The following is a 23,052-nucleotide window of genomic DNA, read 5'->3' as shown; positions in this document are numbered from 1 at the left end:
AAAAAAAAACCCAGAAATAAGGCATTCTTAGAACCCAAAACTGTAGGATCCTGACTTCTGGGCTTGATTATACCACATCACACTGCTTCTTTAATTGCCACTTACATAAATCTTGCTGTCCCAACAAGACTGTGAGGTCTCTGAAAATAAGGTTGTAACATGATTTATATGTAGCTCTCATCTCTCTCAAAGTGCCAATCTCCAACTGAGGAGTACTTAAGGGATAATTATTGGTGGGATAAAAGTATCTGTTGTAAAGAAAGGTCCCATTTAATAAAAAAGATAATTTTAATTTACATATTTAGAAATGTGTTTGGATAGTATAAACATTTGTGTGTATTCATATATGTACATAAATAGAAAATGAGAAAGAGGACAAATACACTTTAGAAGAGTGACCTGAAACTACACCTTAGACTAGGCAACTTGACATGACTATTCTAAAAGCTACATCTAAGCACAGTAAGCTTGTTAAAAACAAGACAACAGGCCCCAAATGGAGTCACTTATGCTAATCCTCACATTGTCAAACTGACAACTAAATTACAGTTTTGTCTCTCCCAGAAATGGACTCAAACCAGCCAATCAGGAATTGCCTGATCAGCATTAGTTAGGTAACCCCTGCCATCCTCTACAGGGAAAGTAACCTAGCAATAACCAATATACTTTTTTGCCTAGTATAACTTCCTTGTTCCTGCTCCCTTCGGCCTATAAAAGTCTTTCATTTTGTACAGCTCTTCAGAGTTCCTTCTATTTCCTTAAGACTGAAGGCTGTCCAATTCATGAATCGTTGAATAAAGTCAGTAAGATCCTTAAATTTGCTCAGTTGAACTTTGTTTTTTAACAAGATGAAAAGTACTAACACTTAAACCATACAACATAAGTTTAAATAATGCATACAGCTCAAATTCTCATTAGTAAGAACTATTCTAAGTATTGCTCCTCACCCATCTGGCACATGTAGACAGGAGGCTATGACTTACGGCCTTGATGTGCATTATCATTTTTTTCCCCTTAACAATGCCCCCCAAAACCCAATTTCAGTAAAATTTCTTTATAGTATAGGCCTTTGGGACCTTCCCCTTTGCTCTTCCCTCTGCCTGGTCTGCTCTCTCCCTAGTTATCTCCTCACATCCTTCAGGTCTTTGCTCACGTGTCAGTGAGGTCTTCCCCGATCACTCTGCTTAAAATTTCCTGCCCTAGAATTCTTTATCTTCTTTCACAACTGTCATGTTGTGCATTTTACTTATATGTTTTGTTTACCTCCTCTTAAACTTCACCAGGCCGAGTATTTCTGTCTGTTTTATTCACTCATATATTCTTAGCACCTAAAACTGTGGTGGGCAAAGTATGGGCCAAGGCCCAGATACTGTTCACCACAGTCAAACCCAGGCATGCCCATTCATTTACATATTATGGGTGACTGTTTTCATGCTACGACATGGTTGAGTAGTTGCAAGACAGACCATATGGTCAAAAATATTTAAATGACTATTTACAGAAAAAGTCTGCAGATCCCTAACCTAAAACAATGCTAGGTCAAACACTCTATAAACAATATTGAACAAATGTATGAACAAACATACATAGGGGGAAAACATTTCTGATCCCACGGTATTTTATAAAAGATATAACAGAAGAGCATCTAAACGAAGATATCACCATGAAAGCCTTAGTATGCTTAACCAGGTTTGCACTTTCATCTATACAATTTTTCATATTCCACATCATAAATAAAGAAAAAAATGGGCAGGAGCACTAAAAGATGAGATAGTTAAGCGACTTGCCTAAAATCACTTGCTAGTAAATAGCAAATGAAGGACAGCAGCTTTTTTTTTTTTAACACTATTTTCCATTATAATCAAGCACATTTTAATCAATTATTTTACATTCTTCTATTTGAGAATAAGGTATAAAATCTGGCTTTATAATGTTACAAGTAACCTGAGTGTTTACAAGTTTGACTCATCATAAAACAACAATTACAATATACAAAAACTTGAGGGAACTGAACCAAATTAAACTACTCTGAATTAGCAGGCCTCCTTTCTCCTCTAACTCTACTGTCCATTTCTACCCTGATGTCACCACGTTATTCTTAAACATAACACTAGCCTAATACTGTGGCACATTTATATACAATTGACCCTTGAACAACATGGGTTTGAATTGCATAGGTCCACTTACATGTGGATTTTTTTCAATAAATATAGCACCTGTATTTTCATCTTACAGATCTTTAACTAGGTGTGGGGGGAAAGTTTGTGTTTGATTAGAGATCACAATAGTGAATTCAAAAGAATTAGGGTTTGAGTCCGGATTCTATCCAAACCAAACTGTTTCAGCTTCCTGTCCTTGGGTGAGTAATTTATCAACTCCTTTGGGGGTTTTTTGGGGTTTTTTGTTGTTTTGGTTTGGTTTTTTACGCAGTTCTACACTTTATAAATCGTTTTCCCCCCCTCAAATTATTTTCCCAATCAGGTTGCCACACAACACTGAGCAGAATTCCCGGTGCTACACAGTAGGTCCCCGTCGGTCAACATTCCAAACATAGCACTGTGAACATGTCAATCCCAAACTCCCCAACTATCCCTCCTCCCCACCCTTCCCTCCTTCCCAACCGTAAGTTCGCTCTATATCAATTCCTTTGTTTTTGATGCAGAGATGGCAATATGTGGATTTTCAACTGGATGGGGGACTGGCACCCTGAACTCCCACTTTGTTCAAGGGTCAACTGTACTACACTGAAATTTCAAAGCATTTACTTAAATAATCTCAATTTACACCATGAAATGTATACTTGACTTCTGAACCACTACGAATCTTACCATTGCTTCAAAACATGGCCTATCTCTAACCTACTGTCATGAAAACGTGTATTCAATTGCCAACTCCTTAAATTTTGATTTTTTCATTGGCCTCTGCTGAATAATTTAGTAGTTTTTCTAAAATGTTTTATGATGTTGCATAAAATCTACATCAAAGCTCATTATTCTTTTCTTCATAGAGAATCCCTTTCTTGACATACTGTTAATTAACTCCACTTGCCTTCCAGGGACATACTATTGGGACCTTCAAAATCTTTCAAACTGACCATTGTTATTCTCTTGCTTCGATCTCTCTGACTGCTCTATTTAAGGCAGCTAAGACCCTGCTTTCAGTATCATCCTTTCTTGCCTAGATTCTACAACAGACTCCTAACAGGTGCTCCGAGTATCCACCCTCGACCCCCTGCAGTCTATTCACACAGCAGCCAGAGTGATCCTTTTTAAAAAGTCTTTTTTTTTTAGATTTCATATATATGTGTTAGCATATGGTATTTGTTTTTCTCTTTCTGACTTACTTCACTCTGTAGGACAGACTCTAGGTCCATCCACCTCACTACAAATGACTCAATTTCATTTCTTTTTATGGCTGAGTAATATTCCATTGTATATATGTGCCACATCTTCTTTATCCATTCATCTGTCGATGGACACTTAGGTAGCTTCCGAGTCCTGGCTATTGTAAACAGTGCTGCAATGAACATTGTGGTACATGACTCTTTTTGAGTTATGGTTTTCTCAGGGTATATGCCCAGTAGTGGGATTGCTGGGTCATATGGTAGTTCTATTTTTAGGTTTTTTTTTTTTTTTTTGCGGTACACGGGCCTCTCACTGCTGTGGCCTCTCCCTTTGCAGAGCACAGGCTCCGAAAGCACAGGCCCAGCGGCCATGGCTCACAGGCCCAGCCGCTCCGCGGCATGTGGGATCCTCCCGGACCAGGGCACGAACCTGTGTCCCCTGCATCGGCAGGCGGACTCTCAACCACTGCGCCACCAGGGAAGCCTTATTTTTAGTTTTTTAAGGAACCTCCATACTGTTCTCCATAGTGGCTGTATCAATTTACATTCCCACCAACAGTGCAAGAGGGTTTTCTCCACACCCTCTCCAGCATTTACTGTTTGTAGATTTTTTGATGATGGCCATTCTGACTGGTGTGAAGTGATACCTCATTGTAGTTTTGATTTGTATTTCTCTAATGATTAGTGATGTTGAGCATTCTTTCATGTGTTTGTTGGCAGTCTGTTATGAAGAACCTAGGGGCAGGACAGGAATAAAGACACAGACGTAGAGAATGGACTTGAGGACACGGGGAGGGTGAAGGGTAAGCTGGGACGAAGTGAGAGAGTGGCATGGACTTATATATACTACCAAATGTAAAATAGGTAGCTAGTGGGAAGCAGCCGCATAGCACAGGGAGATCAGCTCAGTGCTTTGTGACCACCTAGAGGGGTGGGATAGGGAGGGTGGGAGGGAGACGCAAGAGGGAAGAGATATGGGGATATATGTATATGTATAGCTGATTCACTGTTATAAAGCAGAAACTAACACACCATTGTAAAGCAATTATACTCCAATAAAGATGTTAAAAAAAAAAAAAAAAGGTAAGATCATATCACCCTTATGCTCAAAACCCTCCAATGGCTCCCTGTCTCATTCAGAGTACAGCCAAAGTCTTTACAATGTCTATGAGGCCCTACCCGATCTGGCTACCTGTGACCTCTCTGACCCCATCTCTTACTACTGTCCCCTGCTCACTCAGCTTCTCCTCACTGGCCTCCTTGCTATTCCTTGGACATGTCAGGCAGGCTCCCATCCTGGAGTTACTTCATCTGCCTAAGTACTTATCCCCCAGAGGGCCAGCCTCATGACTTAACTCCTTCATCTCAAGTCTTCACTCAAATGTTACCTTCTCAGAGAGGCTTATCCTTATCATCCTACTTTATACTGCAACTCACCTCCCCTCTATACACACTCCTGATCTCTTATCTTGGTCTAATTTTGTTCTTTTTTTCCGTAATACTTATCATCTTCCAACATAACATACCATTCATTTATTGTATCTATTGTATGCTATCTCCTACAATACAAACTAAGCTCCATAAGGACAGAAATTTTTGCCTGTTTCATTTTTTGGTGTATTCTAACTACCTAGAACATTGCCTAGTGCATAGTATGTATTTGATAAGTACTGATGAATAACTGAATGAAAGCTTACTCCATTTCAGAAACTTATCCATGTACATTCTCAAACTCACTAATTAGACATCCTCTCTTGCTCCTTATCTCTATTTACTACTAATTCATCAAACAAATAATCCAAGGGCCAAAGTATTAGGCATGGGGAATTGAAATATGAATAAGACACACTCCTGCCCTTAGGTAATTCTTCTCTCCATTCCCATCATCACTTCTTTGATCCAAACTACTGTCATCTCTCACCTGGACACGACAGCCATCTGGCTCATCTACCTTCATTCCATCTGAACCCAGTCAATCCATTCTCCATGCTATAAGCATAGTGATATTTTCTAATCACAAAGTTGAAACTGCCCCCCCCTTGCTTAACACATTTTTGACTGGAGATGTATTACAGCCCCAGGTGTCAGTTTCTGCAAAAACCACCCGGTCAATAATGTGTTAAAATGCTTTGATGCTACTCATTCCTCTTAGGTAGAGAAAAACCCCTTAACACTCTCCGCAAACCTCTGTATGAACTGCTTCCTATCTCTCTCTCCAGCCTTAACCACTGAGTGCTTCCATGTACACACACACAGACATACACACCTGCCATCCTATCCCTCATACTCAGTAAACTTCCTTCTATCTTAGCACCTTTGCACCTGCAGTTCTCACTCCATCACCTAATTAGCCCAGCTTATCCTATAGATCTCTGTCACTTCCTCATGGAAGTATACCCTGACTTCCTTAACTAGGTCAAATGTTCCAATAACAGGCTCTAGTAGCACTTGTCACAGCTGAAAATTCAGATTTGTTTGAATGATTTTTTTTTAGTTTTGTTTTGTCTATTTGTTTGTTTGTTTTGACCACACTGTACAGCACGCAGGATCTTACTTCCCCGACCAGGGATTGAACCCGCCCCCCCACCCCCCGCAGTGGAAGCACGGAGTCTTAACCACTGGACCGCCAGGGAATTCGCCAAATGATATTTAATATGTGGACCCATCTGATAATAAACTCCATAAGAGTAAGGATCACATCTGTTTTTGTTCATCACAGTATCCACAGTGCCTAGAACATATCAATATGTTTTTTGAATGAATGACTGAATGAAAGCATAAGCCAAAGTATGGAAATAGGAAAAACTTTAGAGGAAGAATAAAAAGTGTGGGAAAGGAGTGCTAGTTGCTGTATGAGCTGGGAGTGGTATGAGGTAAAGAAGTCCACATGGGCTAAATCATGGAAGGTCTTGCACGTCATTTCAAGGAACATATCCCTCAGGAAATGATGGAGCCAGTGAAAGGTTTTTAAGCAGTGGAAATGACAATGATTTGTTTTGATTTTAGACAGTTCTCACAAGCTGTGCGCAGCATGGAGAAAGGCTTTGAAAGGGCAATGAGATGAATGAAGGCCTAAACTAGGACACTGATTTAGGAATGGAGAATGGGGGCAACCTTGGGGATCACGTGATTAAAGAGTAGGAAGGGTCCAGATAACCCAAAGCTTGCCAACCCGGGTAACTGGTGGCTCCAGAAATTCAGATTCAGTAATTCTCAAACTCATGGGCTGACTGCACTAGAATCATCTGACGCCTTGATTAAAAATATACGTTTCTATACTGAGCCTGCGCTCTAGAGCCTGCAAGCCACAACTACTGAGCCTGCATGTCACAACTGAGGCCCACAAGCCTAGAGCCCATGCTCTGCGACAAGAGAAGCCACTGCAATGAGAAGCCCACGCACTGCAACGAAGAATAGCACTCCCTCATCGCAACTAGAGAAAGCCCGCACGTAGTAATGAAGACCCAACACAGCAAAAAATAAATAAATTTATTTATTTTTTTTAAAAATGCACATTTCTAGGCTCCATACCAGATCTTCTAAATCAGAAATTCTGGGAATGGGGCACAGAAATCTTATTTTCAATGAGTGTCCAAAGTGATTTTTACTGTATTCAATCAAGTTTTGAAACAACTGAGACAAAAAACACACTAGAAGGCAAAAAGATTTATGAGAGATGATGATGATGAACTTAAATTTGTAAATGATGAGTTTGAACTGTCTATGCAGACAACCAACAGATAAATAACCAATTCCAAAGATCATATAGGATTGGTCAGGTTGGAGACCAAAATTTTGTGGAAGCATTTAAGTTCACAAAGGAGTAAAAAGAGTGGTACAGGCTATGGTTAAAACTTAGAAGGACACAATACTTAAGATGTAGACAGAGAAGAGGATTTGCTCATTAGTTAGTAATACCCTAAAATGCTATTTCTTTTTCTTTTTTCTTTTTTTTTTTTTTTTGTGGTATGCAGGCCTCTCACTGTTGTGGCCTCTCCCGCTGTGGAGCACAGGCCCTGGACGCGCAGGCCCAGCGGCCATGGCCCACGGACCCAGCCGCTCCGTGGCATGTGGGATCCTCCCAGACCGGGGCACGAACCCATGTCCCCTGCACCGGCAGGCGGACCCCCAACCACTGCGCCACCAGGGAAGCCCTAAAATGCTATTTCTGCATGAGGTATTTGTGTGTAAAATGTTGTCCTTTTAAGTGCTCGGAGGGATACAAAGCTAAGACCTGGCGCCTGTCTTGCAAGTCCTTGTGGACACTAGGCATTCTCTCAACGTATCATCCAAAATGTCACAGGCCTTATTGTTCAAGTCCATAATATACCTTGAAAGACTGTAAGTTTACTAAGAAAACACTAGTTAGTTTTATTCCAAAACGTCTTTAACGTAGAGGATATCCTTACTCCCTATTACCCACAACAAAATCCTGTTGCCCTTCCTTCAAAGCTTTCCCAGATTCCTCTGACCAATGCCCAATACATAAAAATGGAGAGAGAGTTCGGTATGATAAAAGAGTTTTCGAATCAGACAGTGTCTAGCACACAGCAGTTACTAAAACATGTCTAATCAAAATATAAATGGCCTAGACTTATTATTTTAGTTCTGAAACACTCTAGAGTTGGAAATATGCTAGCTGTGAAATCATGGCATACTTAACTGTTCTATGCCTCTGTTATTTCATCAACAAAAAAGGGAAAATACAAAAGAAAGGGCTGTTTTAGAATTAATGAGAAAATTACATAACTTGTGTAAACACACTGTCTGCCACATAATAAGCACAAGACGAATGGTAGCTTATCATTATGATCACTACCACTAGGTACTACTAAATATCTCTTGATTAATAGTTCATATAGTTTTATATAAAGGAAATTATATTGAAAATTTAAATATATTCATTTCTCCATCTCCAGCTGAATATCTAAAAATGGTTAACACAAATTATGGCATTACAACAAAATGTTATAATATTATGCAGTCAGTAAAAATCTATATAGAATATTTATAAGTATCTAAAAATGCTCATGATAGAACTTTAATAAAAAATAATAGAAAAACAAAAAACCCTGTGCATTTAATAAGATTCTGGTTTTATCTTAATATGTTAATCTTAATAAAACTAAATAAAAATAAATTTAAATTTTCTTCTATATGTTTTTCATATGTAAGGAATATATTGAGAAAAAACACCAAAATATTGGCAATAGTTTTTTTTCTTCTTCTACTTTTCTGTATTTTCAAAATTTTCTACACTGGGCATATTTCGAATTCAAAAAAATTAACTTTTTAACTTTCAAATCGCAAAGCACTTATAGATAAAACTGCTTACGACTATATCAATCTGCCTTTGTGAATTTAAAGATGATCCTTTAAATAATGTAATTTGACCAAGTATATACAAGTACTGTAGTGGACTGAATTTGTCAATAAGATTTTGTGAGAAAAAGATTGACGTTAGTAAACCTGAAAAGAAAGGGAGTACAGAACCTTTGTATTCAACATGTCATGACTGTTCCAACCGGGTCCCATTTCCAACATTAGGTCAAAGCCATGGTATATTAGGAACAAATAAATACTTGCCAAATCTGATTTTTTTTTTTTAAGTAATCGAGCTTAAAGGCCAAGAATCTAATTTAAAAACTAGACTGGGGGCTTCCCTGGTGGCACAGTGGTTGAGAATCTGCCTGCCAATGCAGGGGACACAGGTTTGAGCCCTGGTCTGGGAAGATCCCACATGCCACGGAGCAACTAGGCCCGTGAGCCACAACTACTGAGCCCGCGCGTCTGGAGCCTGTGCTCCGCAACAAGAGAGGCCATGATAGTGAGAGGCCCGCGCACTGCGATGAAGAGTGGCCCCCACTTGCCGCAACTGGAGAAAGCCCTCACACAAAAACGAAGACCCAACACAGCCAAAAATAAATAAATAAATAAATAAATAATTAAAAAAAAACAAAAACAACTAGACTGGTTATGTGGCAGATGGCTAAGGCAAAAGCAGGTAGCTTTCAAACACAGTGGATACACTTGAAAATCAACTCAACATTTGTCTTCCGGTTGTGTGTGCACATGGTTACATGCACGTGCAAATCTATAAGAATGATATTAACTCCATGGGACAGAAATATCAGTGTACTTAAATGTTTATAACCAGTACTGAAACATTTTCATACTCAGAACTTTGAGTCGAGAGAAAAAAACAGATATAAAAATAGACAGCCAGTATTTAGAATTTGAAACGATCAATCTCACATACTAAGATACAGCAGAGTAGAAGCTCTCCAGACTAATCTCTACTTAACCAACTTGTCACTTTATTCTTAAACTCTCTGTTTTCTTCAAAAGACATGTGGACTTTATGCCCTCATGAGAATCAATGTTCATGGCTAGTACTTCCGTACATATCTTGCTCCCATATCAGTTTCTTATACTCATTATAATTAGTTTAACTAAATACTAAATAAACCAATCAGATATGAGTAGAAAAAGGGCTGTTGTTTCTATGAAAACTAAGTAAAGCACTTTAAGACTCAACACAGGTAAGCTGCTTTTAAAAAAATGAATTTAAGGTGGGCAAGACATTTCAAGAGATTATTAAAACCTAGGATTCGGACCCCAACTGCTTCACAAGTGTCATTAAGTTATCACTCCACTTTATAAAAATTAAATCTAGAAATTACAGTCCATATAATAAGTACAAGAAAGGAACAGAAGTCCAATAGTAGATTTACATTTTTAAAATGTTATGCTCTTTGACATCAGTCTTAGCAGTATTTTTTTTGGATCTGTCTCCTCTGGCAAGGGCAATGAAAGCAAAAATAAACAAATGGTACTACATCAAACTCAAAAGCTTTTGCACAGTGAAGGAAATCATCAACAAAACGAAAAGACAATCTACTGAATGGAAAAATATATTTGCAAATGATATATCCAATAAGGGGTTAATACCCAAAATATATAAAGAACTCACACAACTCAATATCAAAGAAACAAACAATTCAATTAAAAAAATGGGCAGAGGACCTGAACAGACATTTTTCCAAGGAAGACATACGGATGGGTCAAGAGATACATGAAAAGATGCTCAACATCACTAATCATCAGGGAAATGCAAATCAAAACCACAATGAGGGCTTCCCTGGTGGCGAAGTGGTTGAGAGTCCGCCTGGTGATGCAGGGGACACGGGTCTGTGCCCCGGTCCGGGAAGATCCCACATGCGCGGAGCAGCTGGGCCCGTGAGCCATGGCCGCTGAGCCTGCGCGTCCGGAGCCTGTGCTCCGCAACAGGAGAGGCCACAACAGTGAGAGGCCCGCATACCGCAAAAAAAAAAAACCCCAAAAAAACCCCACAATGAGATATCACCTCACACTTCTCAGAATGGCTATCATCAAAAGGACAACAAATAACAAGTGTTGGCGAGGATGTGGAGAAAGGGGAACCTTCATGCACTATTGGTGGAAATGGAAATTGGTGCAACCACTGTGGAAAACAGTATGGGGGTTCCTCAAAAAAATTAAAAATTGAACTACCATACAATCCAGCAATTCCACTTCTAGGTTATTTATTCAAAGAAAATGAAAACACTAATTTGAAAAGATATATGCACCCCTACGCTCACTGCAGCATTATTTACAATAGGCAAGATATGGAAGCAATCTAACTGTCCACTGATAGATAAATGGATAAAGAAGATATATACACAATGGTGTATTACTCAGCCATAAAAAAGAATGAAACCCTGCCATTTGCAGCAACATGGATGGACCTAGAGGCTATTATGCTAAGTGAAATAAGTCAGAGAAAGACAAATACCATGTGAGTTCACTTATATGTGGAACCTAAAAAACAAGACAGAGAGTCGCAAAGATAGAGAAAACAAACTGGTGGCTGCCAGAGGAGAGAAGGGCAGGGAGGTGGGTAAAATGGGTGAAGAGGATGTAATGTACAGCCTAGGAAATATAGTTAATAACACTGTAATAACTTTGTATGGTGTCAGATGGTTACTTAACTTCTTGTGGTGATCAATTCATAACGTATGTGAATGTCAAATCACAATGCTGTACATCTGAAACGAATATAATGTTGTATGTCAACTATAGTTCAATTTAAAAAGGAAAATAAAATGTAAGACAACCTTAGTTTTAAGTTAAAATAAAATATTCAAATATACTTCAATAAAAATTTTAAAATAAGGGAATTCCCTGGTAGTCCAGTGGTTAGGACTTGGTGCTTTCATTGACGGGGACTGGGTTCGATCCCTTGTCAGGGAGCTAAGATCCCACGAGCCATGCAGTGCAGCCAAAAAAAAATTAAATTAAATTAAAAGATAAAAATAAAATAAAATATTCAAAGTACGTATCTTTTTAAATAATTTTTTTGATAATAAAAACTTTTACTGACTGTCTGTAAGGCCTATATCCAAAAGTTCATAGCAGTTTAATTCATTATAGCCAGAAAATGGAAATGATCCAAATGTCCATCAGCTGGTGAATGGATAAACAAATAGATACACAATGGAATACTATTCAGCAATAAAAATGATGCAAGAACATAGCTGAAACTCCAAAGCATTATGCCAAGTGAAAGAAGCCAAACACAAAAGACTATGCACTGTATGATCCCATTTATATTAAATTCTAGAAAAGGCAAAACAATAGTAATAGAAAGCAAATCAGTGGTTGCCAGGGGCCAAGGGTTGGTTAGAGAACAGAGGACTTACAGCAAAGAAGCATAAGAAATCATTCTGGGGTGATGGAGATGTTCTATACCATGATTACTGTTACATGACTATTCATTTCTAAAAACTAATCAAACTGCACACTTAAAATTACTGGGTTTTATTGAAGTATATGTCAGTAACGCTGACAAACATTAAAAAAAAATTTTTATGAAAAAAGATTCTCCCTTGGCTTTGTTTCTATGAAGTTTTCAAAACAATATAAATGCATACAATATGCTTTACTTATGCTTTTTCATTATAACATAAAAGTCTGTAATCCTAGAATCACTACCAATAAATTTCTTAATGTTCTCTGGTACAGATCAAGACAAATTATACAATTACATTGTTAGTTTGTATTGCCAAGTAGATTGCATAATTGACGATCAAATGTCCTTTTTACTTGAATTATAGCATAAATATATGCTACTTTTCCTCATTTATACTTTTAATTTTAATGAAGTAAATCATTATTCTGATGATTCTGTTATTCTGGTGGATTTGTTTTTCTGACACGTTTAACTTCTTAAAGTGATTTACTGTCCACTATCTGTTTCTTTTTAGTGTCTTTTTTATTTTATTTATTTATTAAATTTATTTTATTTATTTATTTTTGGCTGCGTTGGGTCTTCGTTGCTGCGTGCGGGCTTTCTCTAGCTGCGGAGAGTGGGGGCTACTCTTCATTGTGGTGCACGGGCTTCTCATTGCGGTGGCTTCTCTTGCTGAGGAGCACGGCTCTAAGCATGTGGGCTTCAGTAGTTGCGGCATGCGAGCTCAGTCTTTGTGGCTCGCGGGCTTCTCATTGTGGTGGCTTCTTTTGTTGAGGAGCACGGGCTCCAGGTGCGTGGGCTTCAGTAGTTGTGGCACACGGGCTGAGTAGTTGTGGCTCACAGGCTCTAGAGCGCAGGCTCAGTAGTTATGGCACACGGGCTTAGTTGCTCCGCAGCATGTGGGATCTTCCCGGATCAGGGCTTGAAACTGTGTCCCCTGCACTGGCAGGAGGATTCTTAACCACTGTACCACCAGGGAAGCCCCTACTGTCTTCTTTAGATAGGAGAGGTTTAAAGGTCCTAGACTCAATATTTAGATTTCTAGGTTAAATATGCTGTAAAATAAACTTACTGGTGCCAGAAGGAGACACAGAATGAAAGTGACTTACTATCATAAAAGTCTTAAGGGATGCATAAAAGTAAAGCCAAAAGATAGCAAGTTGGTGACACTAAGGGACAGACCTCACCCACAAATGTGCTCTGTTTTGGCTTGCACAGTATGTTAAAAATCAAGAGATTATTCATTTAACTTTCCAGTTTCTCTTGAAAATTCAGAAGCCTTGGCAATACTAGGCTCACAGTCCTAAATTACAACAATCAGCTAAAGCTAAGAAGACACTGTCCCTTTAGACCGGGCACATACTCTTTCTTCAGTCCGTCCAAGCCTCTAACACTTGAGTTCACTCATTGTCACTACATACCTGGCTACATGTATCTGAGTTTTCAAACCCTAGTTTGAAACAGTTTGAGGTTAGTGCCTCAACTAACCATAACTGAGAGATGAAGTTAGAGTTATATGAATGGAGTTCCCCCTAAATTTGTTATGCTTAGTTCTCCTTCCAGGCAGACCCAAAAAAACTGTTCATTACGAGTAAATGATAAGAATCCCTCCCACCAGGAAACTTACAGAAGCCTCTTAGATAGCCTCATCCACCAGAGGGCAGACAGCAGAAGCAAGAACTACAATCCCGCAGCCTGTGGAACAAAAACCACATTCACAGAAAGATAGACAAGATGAAAAGGCAGAGGGCTATGTACCAAATGAAGGAACAAGATAAAACCCCAGGAAAACAACTAAATGAAGTGGAGATACGCAACCTTCCAGAAAAAGAATTCAGAATAATGATAGTGAACATGATCCAGGACCTCGGAAAAAGAATGGAGGCAAAGATCGAGAAGATACAAGAAATGTTTAACAAAGACCTAGAAGAATTAAAGAACAAAGAAACAGAGATGAATAATACAATAACTGAAATGAAAATTATACTAGAAGGAATCAAAAGCAGGATAACTGAGGCAGAAGAATGGATAAGTGATCTGGAAGACAGAATAGTGGAATTCATTGCTGTGGAACAGAATAAAGAAAGAAGAATGAAAAGAAATGAAGACAGTCTAAGAGACCTCTGGGACAACATTAAACACAACAACATTCGCATTATAGGGGTCCCAGAAGGAGAAGAGAGAGAGAAAGGACCAGAGAAAATATTTGAAGAGATTATAGTCGAAAACTTCCCTAACATGGGAAGGAAACAGCCACCCAAGGCCAGGAAGCGCAGCGAGTCCCATACAGGATAAACCCAAGGAGAAACTCGCTGAGACACAGAGTAATCAAATTGGCAAAAATTAAAGACAAAGAAAAATTACTGAAAGCAGCAAGGGAAAAACGACAAATAACATACACAGGAACTCCCATATGCTTAACAGCTGATTTCTCAGCAGAAACTCTACATGCCAGAAGGGAGTGGCATGATATACTTAAAGTGATGAAAGGGAAGAACCTACAACCAAGATTACTCTACCCAGCAAGGATCTCATTCAGATTCGATGGAGAAATCAAAAGCTTTACAGACAAGCAAAAGCTAAGAGAATTCAGCACCACCAAACCAGCTCTATAACAAATGCTAAAGGAACTTCTCTAAGTGGGAAACACAAGAGAAGAAAAGGACCTACAAAAACAAACCCAAAACAATTAAGAAAATGGTCATAGGAACATACATATCAATAATTACCTTAAACGTGAATGGATTAAATGCTCCAACCAAAAGATACAGGCTTGCTGAATGGATACAAAAACAAGACCCATATATATGCTGTCTACAAGAGACCCACTTAGACCTAGGGACACATACAGACTGAAAGTGAGGGGATGGAAAAAGATAGTCCATGCAAATGGAAATCAAAAGAAAGCTGGAGTAGCAACACTCATATCAGATCAAATAGACTTTAAAATAAAGAATGTTGGGCTTCCTGGTGACACAGTGGTTGAGAGTCCACCTGCTGACGCAGGGGACACGGGTTCGTGCCCCGGTCCGGAAGGATCCCACATGCCGCGGAGCGGCTGGGCCTGTGAGCCATGGCCGCTGAGCCTGCGCGTCCGGAGCCTGTGCTACGCAGCGGGAGAGGCCACAACAGTGAGAGGCCCGCGTACCGCAAAAAAAAAAATGTTACAAGGAAGGACACTACATAATGATCAGGGGATCAATCCAAGAAGAAGATATAACAGTTATAAATATATATACACCCAACATAGGAGCACCTCAATACATAAGGCAGCTGCTAACAGCTATAAAGAGGAAATCAACAGTAACACAATAACAGTGGGGGACTTTAACACCTCACTTACACCAATGGACAGATCATCCAAAATGAAAATAAATAAGGAAACAGAAGCTTTAAATGACACAACAGACCAGATAGATTTAATTGATGTTTATAGGACATTCCATCCAAAAACAGCAGATTACACTTTCTTCTCAAGTGCGCACGGAACATTCTCCAGGATCGATCACATCTTGGGTCACAAATCAAGCCTCAGTAAATTTAAGAAAACTGAAATCATATCAAGCATCTTTTCTGACCACAACACTATGAGATTAGAAATGAATTACAGGGGAAAAAACGTAAAAAACACAAACACATGGAGGCTAAACAATACATTACTAAATTACCAAGAGATCACTGAAGAAATCAAAGAGGAAATCAAAAAATACCTAGAGACAAATGACAATGAAGACACTACGATCCAAAACCTATGTGATGCAGCAAAAGCAGTTCTAAGAGGGAAGTTTACAGCTATACAAGCCTACCTCAAGAAACAAGAAAAACCTCAAATAAACAATCTAACCTTACACCTAAAGGAACTAGAGAAAGGAAGGAACTAGAGAAAGAAGAACAAACAAAACCCAAAGTTAGCAGAAGGAAAGAAATCATAAAGATCAGAGCAGAAATAAATGAAACAGAAACAAAGAAAACAATAGCAAAGATCAATAAAACTAAAAGCTGGTTCTTTGCGAAGATAAACAAAATTGATAAACCATTAGTCAGACTCATCAAGAAAAAGAGGGAGAGGACTCAAATCAATAAAACTAGAAAGGAAAAAGGAGAAGTTACAACACACAGCAGACATACAAAGCATCCTAAGAGACTACTACAAGCAACTCTATGCCAATAAAATGGACAACCTGGAAGAAATGGACAAATTCTTAGAAAGGCAAAACATTCCAAGACTGAACCAGGAAGAAATAGAAAACATGAACAGACCAATCACAAGTAATGAAATTGAAACTGCTTAAATATCTTCCAACAAACAAAAGTCCAGGACCAGATGGCTTCACAGGGGAATTCTATCAAACATTTAGAGAAGAGCTAACACCCATCCTTCTCAAACTCTTCCAAAAAATTGCAGAGGAAGGAACATTCCCAAACTCATTCTATGAGGCCACCACCACCCTGATACCAAAACCAGACAAAGATACTACAAAAAAAGAAAATTACAGACCAATATCACTGATGAATACAGATGCAAAAATCCTCAACAAAATACTAGCAAACAGAATCCAACAACACATTAAAAGGATCATACACCATGATCAAGTGGGATTTATCCCAGGGATGCAAGGATTCTTCAATATAAGCAAATCAATCAATGTGATACACCATAATAACAAACTGAAAAAGAAAAACCATATGATCATCTCAATAGATGCAGAAAAAGCTTTTGACAATATTCAACACCCATTTATGATGAAAACTCTCCAGAAAGTGGGCACAGAGGGAACCTACCTCAACATAATAAAGGCCATACACGACAAAGCCACAGCAAATATCATTCTCATTGGTGAAAAACTGAAAGCATTTCCTCTAAGATCAGGAACAAGACAAGGATGTCCATTCTCACCACTATTATTCAACATAGTTTTGGAAGTCCTAGCCATGGCAATCACAGAAGAAAAAGAAATAAAAGAAATACAAATTGGAAAAGAAGAAGTAAAACTGACACTGTTTTTCAAATGACATGATACTATACATAGAGAATCCAAAAAATGCCACCAGAAAACTACTAGGGCTAATCAATGAATTTGGTAAAGTTGCAGGATACAAAATTAATGCACAGAAATCTCTTGCATTCCTATACACTAATGATGAAAAATCTGAAAGAGAAATTAAGGAAACACTCCCATTTACCATTGCAACAAAAAGAATAAAATACCTAGGAATAAACCTACCTAGGGAGACAAAAGACCTCTATGCAGAAAACTATAAGACACTGATGAAAGAAATTAAAGATGATACCAACAGATGGAGAGATATACCATGTTCTGGGATTGGAAGAATCAATATTGTGAAAATGACTATACTACCCAAAGCAATCTACAGATTCAATGCAATCCCTATCAAATTACCAATGGCATTTTTTACGGAACTAGAACAAAAAATCTTATAATTTGTATGGAGACACAAAAGACCCCGAATAGCCAAAGATGTCTTGAGGGAAAAAACCAGAGTGGGAGGAATCAGACTCCCTGACTTAAGACTATACTACAAAGCTACAGTAATCAAGACAATATGGTACTGACACAAAAACAGAAACATAGATCAATGGAACAAGATAGAAAGCCCAGAGATAAACCCACACACCTATGGTAAACTAATCTATGACAAAGGAGGCAAGGATATAAAATGGAGAAAAGACAGTCTCTTCAATCAGTGGTGCAGGGAAAACTGGACAGCTACATGTAAACAAATGAAATTAGAACACTCCCTAACACCATACACAAAAATAAACTCAAAATGGATTAGAGACCTAAATGTAAGACTGGCCACTATAAAACTCTTAGAGGAAAACATAGGAAGAACACTCTTTGACATAAATCACAGCAAAATCTTTTTTGATCCACCTCCTAGAGTAATGGAAATAAAAACAAAAATAAACAAATGGGACCTAATGAAACTTCAAAGCTTTTGCACAGCAAAGGAAACCATACCCAAAACAAAAAGACAACCCTCGGAATGGGAGAAAATATTTGCAAACAAATCAACAGACAAAGGACTAATCTGCAAAATATATAAACAGCTCATGCAGCTCAATATTAAAAAAACAAACAACCCAATCCAAAAGTGGGCAAAAGACCTCAACAGACATTTCTCCAAAGAAGACATACAGATGGCCAAGAAGCACATGAAAAGCTGCTCAACATCACTAATCATTAGAGAAATGCAAATCAAAACTACAATGAGGTATCACTTCACACCAGTTAGAATGGGCATCATCAGAAAATCTACAAACAACAAATGCTGGAGAGGATGTGGAGAAAAGGGAACCCTCTTGCACTGTTGGTGGGAATATAAATTGATACAGCCACTATGGAGAACAGTATGGAGGTTCCTTAAAAAACTAAAAATAGAATTACCATATGATCCAGCAATCCCACTACTGGGCATATACCCAGAGAAAACCATAATTCAAAAAGACACATGCGCCCCAATGTTCACTGCAGCACTATTTACAATAGCCAGGTCATGGAAGCAACCTAAATGCCCATCGACAGACGAATGGATAAAGAAGATGTGGTACATATATACAATGGAATATTACTCAAGCATAAAAAGGAATGAAATTGGTTCATTTGTTGAGACATGGATGGATCTAGAGACTGTCATACAGAGTAAAGTAAGTCAAAAAGAGAAAAACAAAGATCATATATTAACGCATGTAGGTGGAACCTAGAAAAATGGTACAGATGAACCAGTTTGCAGGGCAGAAGTTGAGACACAGATGTAGAGAACAAACGTATGGACACCAAGCAGGGAAAGCTGCGGGGTGGGGGTGGGGTGGGGGGGGTGGGGATGGTCGTGTGATGAACTGGGCGATTGGGATTGACATGTATACACTGATGTGTATAAAATTGATGACTAATAAGAACCTGCTGTATAAAAAAATAAATAAAATTCAAAAATTAAAAAAAAAGAGTAAATGGTAAGAATGCATACGTTCTACTGTAGAAAGCAAAATGTATACTGAATGCTGATAACGTGGTACAGTGTGTAATGAAATTATAAGCAATTTAGTATATTTCCATGCTAAGCACAAACCCAGATTCCAGAACTCTATTCATTATCTTCACTAATGTAAGAAAGCCAGTTCATGTGCAAAACTAAAGCAACAAGAAAAAACAAAGCATCTTTATTTCTCTACCATAAAACTGAGCCTTTTAATATAATACTTGAAGAGCACATGAAGTATACTGAAGGTTTTAACAAAAGGATAAAATAAACTATAGCAATATGTTAGGAAGCAAATAGGAATATAATTATAAGCATTCATTATTAGCTATAACGATTATTATTCATCTCACTTATTTAATGAAAAGGGAAACCATCTTTTGCCACAACTTTGAGGTACTTGATGAGATAGATACCTCTTTTTTTTTCTTTTTTTTTGCAGTACGCGGGCCTCTCACTGTTGTGGCCTCTCCCGTTGCGGAGCACAGGCTCCGGACGCGCAGGCTCAGCGGCCATGGCTCACGGGCCCAGCCGCTCCGCGGCACGTGGGATCTTCCCGGACCGGGGCACGAACCCATGTCCCCTGCATCGGCAGGCGGACTCTCAACCACTGCGCCACCAGGGAAGCCCAGATACCTCTTTTTAGTCACCAAAGCAAAGTCTGCAGAGTCCTAGATACAAAGAACAATAAGTTAACAGGTAATCTAACAGACTTACCCGTTCTGCAGATGCCTCATCCCCTGGCAGACACGCAGCAGCAGCAGCAGCAGCAGCACAAGCTATTTCCATCACAGTGGAGCTGGTAGGAGCATCAGTAGTGGATGAAGATCTGGGTCGGCCGGACTGCATAAGAGTTGCCATCTCCTGGCCAGACTTCCTGTTGATTTGGGGACTTCCCTTTGGGGCCTCTGGCTTGCCCCGCCTACTATGCAAGCTCGTCCCTCTCTTCATCTTGGGTGGCACTCGGATCTGCTGCAGGACACGATTCAAAGCTGTGGGGTGGGTGGGGACACCATCAATCTCAGCACACGCGTTCTGGCTTTCCAGATCCATTTCGGGTTCTGGATCTGCCTGAATTTGTTGCACATCATGTGGAGACACTGATGACCTCCTGCGCTGGTGCTGGAAGAGATGCTTCAAGCCTTGGCCAATCACATTAATGTTCTCCAAAGCATTGTGTGTCATTTTAGACAACTTTTGTTCTGATTCTGTCTGCTTTCTGGCCTCTGCATCTTGGGATTTGCCTCCAGGATCAGGGTCCTCAAATAACTGTTCACTGCCTGAAGGCTCCATCAGTAGACTTAATACGATTATTTGCAAACTCAAAAATTTTTAAACACACCAAGACTGCCAAATTAGGTAGGCATTGCTTCAACAGTAACTACACATGCAGCTTTGAGACGAAGGCTTCATGCCTATCTAATGTTAAAAAAGAAAAAAAAAAAAAAAAAAGAACCTCATATTATAAATCCATGCAGAAACTCCAGGGTTAAAACAAAGAAAAACATGCCACTAGCCAAACAACTAGGCATTATCATTAAGCAATCTTTAATCAGAAGATTAAAAGATAGTTTTCCAGATAGTTGGTAATGATTATTTTCTAGAATAGGAGAAAAAGCTCAGAAACAAGTACATAGGAAATGAAAAGAGCAACGTTTAAAAAAATCCCTACAAGTTTCAATATGAAGAAGAACTGAATAATAGAGGAGTCATCTTGGAATGGAAACCATAATATGTGAGAGAATAGCCATTACTTGGGGAATAAGAGAGAACAGAGCACAGAGCATTCAATATATACAGTCTTGCTGAGGCAATTTAAATTATTCCTCTCATTCAAAACCACAGTTAGTTATCTGTACGCTGAAGCTCAGTAGAGTGAATTCAAAGAATAATAGTGAGAAGTGAATATCCCAACCTAACTGTATGTGGATTTTAATGGAAAAGAGGAATTTCTGGTTAACTTTCATACTCATCAAGGTCACTGGTAACTAGAAGTGATAGGTTTGCTCTTTTGAGAAGAAAATGTAAATTAAAATCTTATAAGTTGAATTCTCTGCTGAAGCCCAAATGACCTTTTGGCACCATATGAGTGAATGATCCAAAGAGGATCTGTCTTCAGAGAGACTAAAGCTTTGCTCGGTACAAGCTATCAAGATAAGATACTCAAAGAAATGCCTTTCTTTGAACAGTGTCAACTCTGACAGAGGCTTCCCATACACAGTCAGTCCTCCATATCCACAGGTTCTACATCTGCAGATTTAGCCAACCTCAGATGGAAAATATTGGGGGTGGGGGAGTTGCAGAATGTTCCAAAAAGCAGAACCTGAATTTGCCATGTGCCCAGCAACTATTTACATAGCATTTACATTGCATCTATAACTATTTTCATAGCATTTACATAGTATTAGGTATCATAAATACTCTAAAGATGATTTAAAGTATATAGGAGGATGTGCATAGTTATATGCAAATACTATGCCATTTTATATAAAGGACTTGAGCATCTGAGGATATCTGTATTTGCAGGGGTCCTGGAACCAATCCTCCAAGGATACCAAGGGACAACTGTATTCACAAAAATTCAAAAACAAAGAAGTGACACAGTAACTGGGTATGACTGAAAGTAGAGAAAAAGAAAGGTCAAAAAGCAACCACATACCAATATTAAATGCAGGAAATTAAAAGGAAGCTGAAACTAAGAGATGCAAGGTCAGCACAATTGCCATGGTTATAGAAATCACATGCCAAAAAAAGGGGGGGGATGGTAAGGATGAGATTTTTAATAGAAAGTGTGTGTTTTTTTTAATTGAGTTTCTGCAAATATATAAAACAAAATTGTATTAATGTACAGAACCAGCTAGGGAGGGCAAAATATGGTGTAGGAAGGTCTTTATTTCCATATTTTACCTCAGACTTTCATTCAAACAGCTTTAGAACTCCCTACACTATACCAAGTACTTTGAACAGTCTAAGTCACTACTAGTGAAGCACCTAAGGCAGTCATGTTCTGGGGATATGCAGACCCCTGGCCACCAAGTAGCAATCTAAAAGGCATAAATTAGCTGGATTTAAGAGTTCACTGTGACCTCCAGGCTACTAGAGTTCAAAGGGACAGGAATGCAAACCCACTAGACCTTTCTTCCTGGTAACTACTCTCAGAAGACCTTCTCATCATGTATATGGACACTGTCATTGTGGCTCTGCTGACCATATTCTTTCATGCCTATTTTCCCATCTGCTAACCTCTTCATGACTCAGGAGAGTAAACTGTGTTGACAGGGTTAAAGATGTTTGTCTCTCACCAGTACCTTCCTACTGTCTAAATACCACAAAATTCTTTGCTCCCAAACTAAGCAAATGAGTAGGAGCCATGAGAATGGGAAATTTCACTGCCTTTCACTCAAATTCTTTGTGGCCACACCAAAATCCTGCCACACCACTGGGGCCTCCTACCCTTTTCCTGACTGTGTATTGCTTTACTTTTCCTTTTCCCTTTTCAAGAGCCAAGAAAGAGGCCCTTAATCCTTACTAGATTAACAACTGTCTTGGCTTGTACTGGAGTTTTCTGGGGCTCCTTGTGGGGAAAAATGTTGCCAATAGTGTATGTATTTAATTATCCTCATCTTCTCTCAAGAGTTTGCAGCACAGACTAATAGTTATTGAATTATTTTCACTCTGCAAAGCATTAAGCTTCTCAGAGAAAAAGGGCTATGTAACCAAGATAATGCAGTAACAGTGTATATCAAGTAATCTCTTCTTGCACTGTGAAAGCAGCAGGCTGATAATGAGGAAGTAATTTACTTTTTTTCTTATTTATATTGCATTAGCTAAATAATACAACTGATTTTTTTGGGGTTGATTTTGAAAGTAAATATGTAAAATAAGTTTCTCCCATGAGAATAAAAGATACCATGAAGAGAGGAATGGTGTCAAG

At 38.7% G+C, this 23,052-nt stretch overlaps 1 protein-coding gene across 1 annotated transcript in view; it reads right to left on the bottom strand.

Annotated features, from left to right (window-relative positions):
- TMCC1 (transmembrane and coiled-coil domain family 1) overlaps positions 1-20,411 on the bottom strand; it is a gene marked incomplete at its 5' end in the record, with an annotated part of 154,764 nt that extends 134,353 nt beyond the window's left edge. The window contains one exon of the mRNA XM_079712478.1: positions 19,836-20,411. Within this exon, the coding sequence (XP_079568604.1) occupies positions 19,836-20,411 (576 nt within the window). The remainder of the gene's footprint in view (positions 1-19,835) is intronic.
- Positions 20,412-23,052: the final 2,641 nt, after the last annotated feature.

This window comes from Hyperoodon ampullatus, assembly GCF_949752795.1.
Source record: "Hyperoodon ampullatus genome assembly, chromosome: 10".
NCBI classification, from domain to species: Eukaryota; Metazoa; Chordata; class Mammalia; order Artiodactyla; family Ziphiidae; genus Hyperoodon; species Hyperoodon ampullatus.
The sequence above is the reverse complement of the archived record's forward strand: the minus strand, read 5'-3'. Positions and strand labels throughout refer to the sequence as shown.